This window comes from Pan paniscus, chromosome 22 (assembly GCF_029289425.2).
Source record: "Pan paniscus chromosome 22, NHGRI_mPanPan1-v2.0_pri, whole genome shotgun sequence".
NCBI lineage: Eukaryota > Metazoa > Chordata > Mammalia > Primates > Hominidae > Pan > Pan paniscus.
The window spans coordinates 38,783,277-38,795,651 of NC_073271.2; the positions used below are offsets into that span (position 1 = coordinate 38,783,277).

Consider the following 12,375-nt stretch of genomic DNA (forward strand, 5'->3'; position numbering starts at 1 on the left):
TCTGTCACCAGGCTGGAGTGCAGTGGCACAATCTCAGCTCACTGCAACCTCCGACTCCCTGGTTCAAGTGATTCTCCTGCCTTAGCCTCCCGAGTAGCTGGGATTACAGGCACGCACCACCATGCCCAGCTAATTTTTTTGTATTTTTAGTAGAGACGGAGTTTCACCATGTTGGCCAGGATGGTCTTGAACTTCTGACCTCATGATCCGCCCACCTCAGCCTCCAGAAGTGCTGGGATTACAGGCGTGAGCCACCGTGCCCGTCCAGCAGAGGTATTTTTTCTAATACTTGAGAAGTGTCTGCTAAGTATTCACTGGAGGGTGCTCAGCACCTCGCCCTGTTGCTCTGGGTCAGGACTAACAAGGTGAAACATGGCTCATTGCATCATATTAATAGCATGCAAATCTAAGCCCAGTGATGCCGTGCAATGGCTACGATCAACGGCAATAGAATGGATCGTGCATGAGCTCCCAGGCCACACGTACACGCCCTTGTGATGTATTATTCCCTCTACTCTTGCAGGTCGGTGCTTGGGATGCTAGTGCCCAAGCTGATGTTCCTAGGTCACCTCCCTCAATGCATGGGTCTGGGGGCCAGCGTGTTCTATTGCTAGGGCCATGTGTGCATTCGTTTGCCTAGGGGAGAAAAGTACACATTCCCATCAGCTCAGGTGCGTGGAGGATGGAAGAACTGCTGTTGCTGCTAGTATTCTCTTCAGCACAAGATAAAAAGGAGATAGGCAAATCAGCTGGCTGGCCAATCAAATTAACTTATTGTTACACTAATTTTTAGAATCAGAATTATGGGTCAGGCTGTGCTAGCAATCAGTGAAATCAAATTTCATGTCATTCTGCGCTGGGTAGACTCAGGATTTGCCTGAAACAAGTAAACAATTCCTGGAAGAAGTGGGCGAGGCAGAGGATTGAACTGTCCACTCAGACCAAGGAGGAGTCAGGCAATGGCTTCTGGGCATCGCATGGGGTGGGGGCAGCCCCTGCCCTGGACACCCGTGAACACGGAGGCAGCCGTGTGAACACCATGAGGCAGGGTGTCCATCCTGCCACCCACACAGCTGCGTCCTGCCCAGGAATGAGGCTGGCAGCCCATAGGCCCCTCCTCGGTCCCTCTAGAGGTTTGCTTCATTCCCGTACCCTTGGTTCTGTCAAGTGGGCAGGGCCTGGGCCCCTCTGCTGCAAACCCATGGCCCAAAGTGGACCTGATCCGGCAGCATCTAAAAACAGGACCCGGAGAATCTGCTGGACTCCAGGATTGCCCTGGAACAAACCTAAAGTCTCCTATGACATGCAAACAATTCTGCCAGCCCCGCCCAGCATTCCCTGCATGTGCTTATCAAGTGAGGAGGCCAGCAGGACTTAGCACCCAGGTGAGCACACTTCATTGAGTCCAGGTGTGTGCAGATGAGAAGCAGCCAGGAGTTGAGGCTGAAGAGGAGCCTACCTAAACCTGTCATTACAACTGATTGATCCTTGGTGTAGTCAAATCTTCTGCCTTTATGAAAGTCATGGTATCTAGAGGTAAATCCCCATCAGCTTGGAGCAGCACCATGAAATCCACTCTAGCATGCAGACGCGGGGGCACTTTTAGATATTCTATTGGTTGTTCTCGGGGGACAGCTTCCTTTGGAGAACATGTGAGTTGTCTGTGAATATCAGCTTGCTCTCCCTCGGTTTCCATCACATGGATCAGCGAGAGTTAATGCTGACTCCCCCTCCCTCGGGGGCTTATTTGCAATCTCCCCATTTGCTCAAAAACTTCCAGGTCCAGAGGGACCCTAAAGACCCTGTCGTGTCCCCCTGTGAATTACCAGCATCCCAGGCCATTGCTGGGTTTTCTTAAAACTATTAAGACACTATCAACGTGAAATGACTTGAATATGCTTTAATTTTTTAAATTCATTATACGTCCTGCAGCATTTAGGAAAAAGAGGGAGGTGTCACACATAATATCAAATTTGGCTGACACAAGGTGATTTTGCCACGAAGGTTGGGAAGGATGAACATTTGCAATTGAAAACTGTTTGTTGCCCCCAGAATCCAGCGGTTTCAGGCTCTCTGAGGATTCCAGAGGTGCTAGAGGGGGTAAGGGCCACATTCAGGTGGTGCAGGTGGGATTCACCCCTTCACAGCCTGGAGGTGGTGCCCGGAGCGCGCCCCATCACCCCAAGGATGATGACACCCCAGGGAAGGTGGTGGAAGCAGGAAGGGGAGGTCAGAGGAAACCTGGGGCCCTCAGTGGGCGTCCGTGATGCGGAAACACTAATAATGCCAACAGCAATAGCAGAGGCAGGCAGGGCTTACGTGGCCAGGGCTGGGCTGGTGCTGTCCTGAGCACTTGACATGCATGAAATCACAGTTGTTTTAAGTTCTGAACTCCCCTGGGAGGAAACTGTGGCCACAGCAGGAATTCCAATGATTCTAGGGTCAGGAGAGGAGGCACCCACTTCCTGATCAGGGCTCTGTTTGTGGATGCGTGGGTGTGGTTGGCCTTTGTGCACACTGGCAGTTTTGCTTCTTTCCCCCAGCAAAAGAATGCAGATTTTGCATTATCTAAAGAGGCGGTTCCGTGAGCCCACTGTGCTGAGTCACATATATTCCATCGGTGTAAGTACCACCACCTGGGCAGTGCCCCTGGAGTGTTCTCACTGGGAGCGCAGCTTTGTGTCTGTACCCTTCCTGAGAATAGCTGACATGCTGGCCTGGGTGGCGCATTGGCCGAGGTGTGGCTGTGACAGACCAGGATACCAGCATCTGCCCCAGCACTGAACTGAGCACACCACAGAAGGTGTGGACAGAGTGGCATGAAACATGACAGCTGCTTGTGCTCGAAATTAGATGTAGCCACACAAATCCTGTCGTGCTCAAAGGGTTCCATCTCCAAAGTCCAAAGGAAAACTCTTCCTTAACTTTTATTCCATTCTGTCTATACATTTCTTATTTTGAAGCAAGGATAGATTCACACGCTGCTGTAATGATGCATACAGAGAAAGCCCATTCATGGCCCGGTTTCTCCCAGTGGTGACATCTTGCAAAACTCTAGCACAATGTCACAGCCTGGCATTGACCGTGACACGGTCCAGATCCGGAACATGGCATCCCCCACAAGGATCCCACCTGCTGCTCTTTAATAGCCACACTGCTTCCCTTCCATTCCCCACTGGATCCCTGTCCCCTGGCAACCAAGAGGTCTCTCTCTTTTTTGTTTTTGTTTTTGTTTTTTTTGTTTTTTGAGACAGAGTTTTGCTCTTGTTGTCCAGGCTGGAGTGCAATGGCACAATCTCGGCTCACCCCACAACCTCCGCCTCCAGGGTTCAAGCGATTCTCCTGCCTCAGTCTCCTGAGTAGGTGTGATTACAGGCATGCACCATCATGCCTGGCTAATTTTGTATTTTCAGTAGAGACGGGGTTTCTCCATGTTGGTCAGGCTGGTCTCGAACTCCTGACCTCTGGTGATCCACCCACCTCAGCCTCCCATGGTGCTAGGATTACAGACATGAGCCACCATGCCCGGCCTCTGGTCTCTATTTGTATGATGCTGTCAATTCTGTAACGTTCTACACATGTAATCATGCAGTAGGTGACTTTGGGATTGGCGCCTTCCACCCAGCACAACCCCCTGGCATCCATCCGGGTTGTCGCCTGTATCCGTGGTTCATTCCCTTCTTTCTGAGTCATACTCCGCGGTATGGATGGACCACGGTTGGTTCAACAATTCTCCCTTGAAAGGCATCTGCATCGTTTGCATTTGCGGCTACTAGAAATACATCCGCCGGGAACATGTGGACAGGCCTTTGTGTGAACATCAGTTCTCCGTGTACATCATCTCTCTGCCCTGGTGCTTGCATCTTTAGTTGGTTTTTTCTGTCTTTTGAAGAACCTACCAGACTGTTTTCAGAATGACTGTACCATTTTTCATTCCCACCAGCCACGAGTGAGTGAGCCGTGTTTCCACATCCTTTCCAGCACTGGGGGTTGGCACTATTTTGTATCCCAGCCATTCTGATAGGTGTGCAGTGGTGTCTCACTGTGGTTGTAACTGGCATTTCCTAATGGCCGAGGCTCAGCATCTCTTCATGGGCTTCTTTCCATCTGTGACTTTCTCCAGTACCCATCTGCTCATCTCTTGCCTGCTTTCAAGTTGGCTGGTTTTGTTTTCTACCTTTGAGTTTTGACCATTCTTTATACATGCTATATGCAAGTCTTTGTCAGATACGTGTCTTGCAAATATTTTCTCCCAGACCGTAGCTTGTCTTGTCATCCTCTTACCAGGATCTTTCTCTGAGCGAAAATTTTAATTTTGATGAAGTCCAGTCTATCCATTTTTCTTTTTCTGGTTTGTGTTTTTGCTGTCAAGTCTAAGAACTCCCCACCTTACCGAAGACCCTGAAGATTTCTCCTATTTTCTCTCTGTGTTTTATAGTTTTATGTTTCACATCTGTGGTCCACTTTGCATTGATTTTTATATAAACTGAATTCTAGGTCAAGGCTCTTTTTCTTGTTGGCCTGCGGATATCTAATTTTTCCAACACTACTGAAACACTATTTCCAACATTATTACTGAATGCCACCACACCTGGCTATTTTTTTTTTTTTTTTTTTTTTTTTTTTTTTTTTTTTTTTGTAGAGATGGAGATCTCTCTTTGTTCCCCGGCCGGTCTCAAACTCCTGGGCTCAAGCAATCCTCCAACCTCGACCTCCCAAAGTGCTGGGATTACAGGCATACGCCACTATGTGTGGCTGGCATTTTATTTATAATTTCAGTGTCTACATGGTCATTGCTAAGCTTTCTTTTCTCTGTTGAATTGCTTTTACATCTGGGTCAAAAATCAGTTGGGCGTATTTGTATGGACATGGTCATAGGCCCTCTGTTTCTTTCCATTGCTCTACCTGTCTGTCTTTCTGCCAGTACCTCACAGTCTTGATTACTGAAATTATGTCATAAGTCTCAAAATAAGATAGGCTGATTCCTCTCATTTTATGTTGTTTTTCAAAATTGTTTTTATTCTTGTGAATCCTTTCCCTATCTAAATGTTAGAATAACCTCTATTTCTACAAAAAAAAAAAAAAAAAAAAAAAAGTCTTGCTAGGCTTTCAATGGGAATTGTGTAAAACTTGTTTACCTATGTGGGGAGAATTTACTATGTTGAGTCTTCCAACCCATTAACGTGGTCAGTCTTGCCATTTGTTTATATCTTCTTTGATTTCTTTCATGAATGTTTTGTAGTTTTCAAGATACAACTTCTGCATATGTTTTGTCAGTTTGACACCTAGGGGCATTTTTGAGTGACTGTAAATGGTACTGGTGTTTGTTTGTTTGTTTTTGAGACAGGGTCTTTGTCCCTGAGGCTGGAGTGCAGTGGCATGATCGTGGCTCACTGCAGCCTCAACCTCCGGAGCTCAAGCAATCCTCCCACCTCAGCCTCCTGAGCAGCTGGAACCACAGGCACATGCCACCACGCCTGGCTATTTTTTTTTTTTTTTTTTTTTTTTTTTTTTGTAGAGATGGAGATCTCTCTTTGTTCCCCAGGCTGGTCTCAAACTCCTGGGCTCAAGCAATCCTCCAACCTCGACCTCCCAAAGTGCTGGGATTACAGGCATACACCACTATGTGTGGCTGGTATTTTATTTATAATTTCAGTGTCTACATGGTCATTGCTAGTATATACAATTGTAGTAAATACAATTGAATTTTGTATGCTTTCCACCCTGCAAACTTGCTAAACTCTCTTCTTAGTTCTAGGAGGGTTGTGTTTTGTTGTTGTTGTTGTTTGTAGATTCATTGGGGTTTTCTATGTAGACAACATGTCATTGGCAAACAAGGACAGTTTTCTTTCTTCCTTTCTAATCTGTTTGCCTTTTATTTCCTTCTCTTGCCTATTGCACTGGCTAGGACTCCCAGCACTATGTCAATTAGCAGCAGTGAGAGCAGACAGCTTTGCCTTGTGACAGTCTTAGACACCAAGCACTGAGTTTTTCACCATTAAGTACAGTTGGCTCTTCTGTATCTGTGTGTTCCATATCCATATATCCAACCAACCGCTGATCAGAAATGTTTTAAAAACAAGAAAAACAATACAAATTAGTAAACAGTACAGTATAGCAACTCTTTACATAATATTTACATTGTATTAGGTATTCTAAGTAATCTAGAGATGATGTAGCGTGTACGGGAGGATGTGCATAGGTTATATGCAAATACTACACCATTTTATATAAGGAATTTGAGCATCCTTGGATTTTGGCATCCTTGTGGGGGGTCCTGGAACCAATCCCTCAGAGACACCAAGGAACAACTGTATAATGTTGGCTGTAAGGTTATGGTTGATGCTTTTAATCAACTTGAAGAAGTTCCCCTCCATTCCTAATTTTATGAGAGTTTTCTCATGAACATGTGTTGAATTTTGTCAGATGTTTTTTATGAATTAGTTAATATGATCATGTAATTTTTCTTCTTTAGCCTGTTGATTAGAGATTACATTGATTGGTTCCCAAATATTGAGCCAACCTTATATCCCTGGAATAAACCCCACTAAATCTTGATATGCAATTATTTTTATCTATTACTGAATTCTACTTGCTAGTTCATTAGTGATTTTTGTATCTATATTCATGAGGGATGTTGGCATGTAGTTTTCTTTTTGTTGTTTTTCCTTGTCTGCATTTGGTATCAGGGTAATACCAACTTCATAAAATGAATGGGGCCCAGGTGCAGTGGCTCACGCCTGTAATCCCAGCACTTTGGGAGGCCAAGGCAGGCAGATCACTTGAGGCCAGGAGTTCAAGACCAGCCTGGCTAACATGCTAAAACCCCAGCTCTACTAAAAATACAAAAAATTAGCCAGGCTTAGTGGCTGGCGCCTATAATCCCAGCTACTCAGGAGGCTGAGGCAGAGAATCACTTGAGCCTAGGAGGCGGAGGCTGCAGAGAGCTGGGATCATACCACTGCACTCCAGCTTGGGGGACACAGTGAGACTCAGTCTCAAAAAAAAAAAAGAATGGTAGTGTTTCCTCCTCTTCTGTTTTCTTGAAGATATTGTTAGAATCATGTTGACTTTTTAAACATTTGGTAGAATTCTCTATAAATGTTTAGAACCATCTTGGCCTGGACATTTCATTTTGGGGAGTTTTTAAATTATGAATTGACTTTTGCTATAGGTTGTTTAAATTACCTGTTTGATATTGAATGAGTTGTAGTACCTCATGCTTCTCTAGGAGTTGGTCCATTTTATTGAAGATGTCAGAGTTATGTGTGTAGAGGCATTTGTAGTGTTCCCGTATTATCCTTTTGATGTCTGCAGGGTCTGTAGTGATGTTCCCTCTTTCATTCCTGATATTGACAGTCTGTGTCTTCCCTCTAATTGTTTCTTTGTCAGTCTTGCTAGAAGTTTGACAATTTCTTATTTTCAAATACCTAGCTCTGTTTCGTTGATTTTCTGCATTGTTTTTCTGTTTTCTGTTACCGGGATTTCTATTCCCCTATCTTTGTGATTTCCCTCCTTCCTTCCTTTGCTATCATTGTGGGTTTACTTTGCTCTTCTTTTCCTGGGTTCTCATGGTGGGATCTTGGCTTATTGAGTTGAGATTTTTCCTCTCTTCTAATGGAAGCCCATAGTGCTATAAATTTCCCTCTCAGCATTGCTTTAGTCGTGTCCCACAACTAAATTTTGTGTTGTATTTTCATTTTTATTGAGTTCAATGTCTTTTTAATTTTCCCTTGAGACTTCCTCTTTGACCCTTAAGTTATTTAGAAGTGTGTTGTTAAGTTTCCACATGTTTGGAGATTTGTCTGCTATCTTTCTGTTATTGATTTCTACTTTGATCCTCGTGTGGTCAGAGGACATGCTCTGTATAGCCTCAGTTCCTTTAGATGGGGTGAGATTTCCTTTATAGCCCAGGATATGGTCAATCTTGGTACATGCTCTGTAGGTGCCTGAAATGAATGTAGCACTCTGCTGCTGTTGGGTGAAGTGGTCTGTAAATATTCATCATTTGATGGACTTCTAAGTTTATCTCAAGACTCTGAGATCATTTACTCTCAAAGGTTATGTGATACGCTACCTTTTCCAAAGAATTCCTAAGTGATCTAAACCCCTGCTGAGTTCACCAAGCAGCCTGTAAAACCCTATGATGATTCTTGTTGATGGGAGCCATCTTCCCCCACTAGTAGGTGTGGGCCTTTCTTAAGGTGAGGGCCTCGAGCTCGCACCAGTTCAACCTATGGCTGTATGAAAATTTTCTGGCTGACATTTTTACGCTTGTACCTTCAAGAAATATAACAAAACATCATTTTTCTTCTTCTTATCAAGTCATAGAATGCTAAAGGCAGCGGGAATCTAGGGTGATCTGGTCTACCCTCTCATTTGACAGGTGAAGCAATAAGGTGTTGCGAAGTTAAACTGATTAGTTTTTTTTAATTTTTTAAATGAAATTAATATATGTTAATTATAGAAAATGCATAAGAAAAAGGGGAAAATGCATAAGATAGAGGGAAGCAAACATTTTAAAATAAAATTTATATAAAACTTATAACCAAAGATGACTACTATTATTATTTTGGAGTATACCCTCCCAATATGTTTTCAAAAGCAGGATCACTCGCTATTACTGCTTTAAAATCTTTTTTTTTGTACTTTAACAACAGACATGAACATTTTTCAAAATATTATTTCTAATAGCAAAATATCATTCCAGATATATGTCTGATGATACAGTTTTCTCATCATTTATTTAATGAGTCTCCATTGGGTGGGCGTGCAGGTTGTTACAGTTTTCTCTGTGTTAAATAACACTGTGATGAATATCTTTTGTGTACATGCATGATGATTTCCTAGAAATGGGACCCTGGGTCAGTGCTTGTAAACATTTTTAGCTTCCGAGCCCCATTGCCAAGTTGGATTCTTAAAATTTTTTGTTTGTTTGGGCAGCTTTGGTTTTGTTTTTTTGTTTTCTTTTGAGACGGAGTTTCGCTCTTGTTCCCCAGGCTGGAGTGCAATGGCACGATCTCAGCTCACCGCAACCTCTGCCTCCCGGGTTCAAGTGATTCTCCTGCCTCAGCCTCCCGAGTACCTGGGATTACAGGCATGCACCACCATGCCTGGCTAATTTTGTATTTTTTAGTAGAGACGGGGTTTCTCCATGTTGGTCAGGCTGGTCTTGAACTCCCGACCTCAGGTGATCTGCCTGCCTCGGCCTCCGAAAGTGCTGGGATTACAGGCGTGAGCCACTGCGCCCAGCGCAGCTTTGGTTTTATTTGTTTTGTTTATAGTGGAGGGTTAGACATCAAATCAACATAGAAGATGATGTGAACTTATGACTAAGCCTGGTGTGGGCTCTCGGTGTTCTGGGGCATGAGCTAGAGGATGGCTGGAGCCAGGTAGAGACCGCTCCCTTCCTTAGAATGTCACCTTGCTGACAAGGACAGCGCTGTGAGCATCCACACCTTCCTGTGAGGTATCTGGCATTGAGCCTGGTCAGGAAACAGGAAGACAAGCAGGTTCCATTGAGCCTGGGACCTGGACCTTGTAAAGCCAGCCACCCAGCCCAGTTTTACAGGCCAGGCAACAAAGGGAGCAACCGGCTGGACCCAGGCCTGCCTCCCCGCTGCAGACCCGCCGTGAGAACACTGTGTTCTGAATTGAGACGTGCCTTGAACTCACTTTGTCCCAGTAATTGCCCCCATAAAATAGACCTGGAGACTAAGAGGAAACTTCCCATATTTGGAAACCCAGTCCTGCCTGCTTTTTATAGCTGGTGTCGAGGACAAGAGAACCACAAGCCGTGGCCAGTCTGCTGAGAGACCACTGAGGGACAGACGGGTTGTGGGCCTGGAGCAGCCCCGGAGGGAAGGAGCATTTGAAAGTGGACAGGTAGAGCCCAGGCCCAGAGAGCCCCAGGGCTGCTGCCAGGAAGGCCAGCGCGTCCCTCCAGGTAACGGGCAGCTCCTCGGCCACAGCCTCCACCCCCCAACACGTGGGATTCGGGCTGCAATGGCCTACGCATCTTTTCCTCTTGTCCGTGTTCCAACTGTCTTTCTTCTTTGGTTTGTAGAGAGAGAAGAATTAATCCAGAGCGTGCTGGCGCAGGTTGCAGAGCAGTTCTCAAGGTACAGAGTCTTCTAAACTTACAACCAGCCAGAGATGGGCACATCTTTCTCTAAGAGCGAGGGCAGGCCCCAGGCTCTGAGGCTGGCCTTGGCCGGCAAGCGTGGCTGTCTCACCTGCCTGGAGGAGCTGCCCGCACGGTGGAAGCCTTCTGTGGCTTCTGTAACTAAGCCAGCTTGGATGGGGCCCAGGAAGCGCTCACCTTAGACCAAAGACCATGTTGAGTGCACGCATTAGAATGTGAGCTCGTGAGGTCGAGAATGTTCTCCACCGGCTCTTCTGGGATGGGAGAACAAGCTATGAGAATTGGCTCCACTGGAAAATAAGCTTCCTCGCTGAGCTTCTGTGTAGTTAGGAGACTTCCTTTTCATCAGAGTCATCCCAACAATCCTGACCTGGATACCGTATTTTCCATTTCTCAAACTGACTTCTCTGTGGCGTCTTACTGCCCAGGTTAATTAAAATAGTGAAAAGCACAGACGGGTGGGATTTTTTAAAAACCTTCGAATTGGCCAGGTGCGGTGGCTCACACCTGTAATCCCAGCACTTTGGGAGGCGGAGGCGGGCGGATCACCTGAGGTCGGGAGTTCAAGACCAGCCTGACCAACATGGAGAAACCCCGTCTCTACGAAAAATACAAAATTAGCCGGGCGTGGTGGCACATGCCTGTAATCCCAGCTACCCGGGAGGCTGAGGCAGGAGAATCACTTGAACCCGGGAGGTGGAGGTTGCCGTGAGCCGAGATCATGCCACTGCACTCCAGCCTGGGCAACAGTGACACTCTGTCTCAAAAAACAAAACAAAACAAAAAAAACTTCAAATCGTTTAACTGACTGGTTTGGAGCCTCCAGAGAGCACAACAGGTCCTCCGAAGGTGTCTGTGCCCATCAGGGGAAGGTGCGGGGACTGGACCATCTCAACCACATGAGCAGGGAGAGGGCCATGTGTCCACCCCAGAGAGCTTGGTTCCACTGCTCAGGCCCGAAGAAGTAAATATGCCCACCAGCTCAGAAAATACACCTCATGATACTTTGGTGATTCTTTCCTCCCCATGGGACATGATGATTTCTGAAAAGCAAGTCCTAGCATGTTGGCACCTCAGACCCTCACCAGCCCACCTAGAGGCCTTGCCCATGCCCACAGCAGGGACTCAGTAGGTGTTCGCTTAACCGGTTTTGGCTCTGAGAATTTTAAGGGTCATATTTACTCTCTCTTTTCTTTTTCATTCCTAGAGCATTCAAAATCAATGAACTGAAAGCTGAAGTTGCAAATCACTTGGCTGTCCTAGAGAAACGCGTGGAATGTGAGTGACGTTTCTGTTTCCTTTTTGCTTCTCTGTCCTTTAACCTCTATTCAAATTAACCACTTGGAACGGGGAGGAGTTCAGTGCCGAAGGTAAATACAAATGTCTTTGTGAAATACTTGAAAATTGCCTTTGATGTTAACAAAGGCTAGCACAGTGACTAACTAAGCATTTTATTTCTATTTTAAAAGAAGCACAGCTCATGGTATAAAGCATTCTTTCAGCCCCAAAGAATAAAAATGAACACACGAAGCCTTCCACACTTAGCCCCTCTGAGAACCTCTGCTGAGTGTCTTGTCTGTGTCTTTTTGTGTGTAAATGAAGACATTCTCTGCACACTGATCGGCACCCTGTGGGTCATAATTGTTTGGAATATGTCTACTAAGTTGTTATCTCTTGGTTTCTGATACAGTCTGGATGTCCCCTCCACATCTCACGTTGAAATGTCATTCGCAATGTTGGAGGTGGGGCTGGTGGGAGGTGTTTGGGTCACCAGGCAGATGCCTCCTAAATGGCTTGGTGCTCTCCTTGAGATAGTGAGTTCTCGCAAGATCTGGTTGTTTAAAAGCACGTGGCATCTCTCTACCCTCCTGCTTCTCCGTTGCCTTCCACCATGATTGGAGGCTTCTCGAGGCCTCCCCAAGAGCCAAGCAGATGCCGGCACCAGGCTTCCTGTAAAGCCCACAGAACTGGGAGCCAATCAAACCTCTTTTCCTTATAAATTGCCCAGCCTCAGGTATCTCTTTATAGCAACAGAAGAACAGCCTACTACAGCCTTCGATCACCACCAAAGGAAAAGCAGAAAAAGGACTAGGGAGCCAAGGAGTGTCGATTCAAGTCCTGATTCAATGATCACAAAGCTCAAATTCTGGGAAGAAAACAGCTTCAAGTCACCCACCCTTTTTGTCCTCATCCATAATATCAAGATCAATGCTTGAATTCCACAGGCCTCA

The 12,375-nt window shown here is 45.7% G+C and overlaps 1 protein-coding gene across 6 annotated transcripts in view; it reads left to right on the plus strand.

The window, feature by feature from the left end:
* PDE9A (phosphodiesterase 9A) overlaps positions 1 to 12,375 on the plus strand; it is a 125,213-nt gene that overhangs the window by 71,468 nt on the left and 41,370 nt on the right. For 3 of the 6 annotated variants that reach the window (XM_003823868.5, XM_063601401.1, XM_034947830.3), the window contains 3 exons: positions 9,767 to 9,946; positions 10,067 to 10,121; positions 11,352 to 11,422. In XM_003823868.5, coding sequence (XP_003823916.2) covers positions 9,767 to 9,946; positions 10,067 to 10,121; positions 11,352 to 11,422 — 306 coding nt within the window. The remainder of the gene's footprint in view (positions 1 to 9,766; positions 9,947 to 10,066; positions 10,122 to 11,351; positions 11,423 to 12,375) is intronic. The other 3 variants (XM_003823869.5, XM_063601402.1, XM_063601403.1) reach the window with 1 other exon arrangement.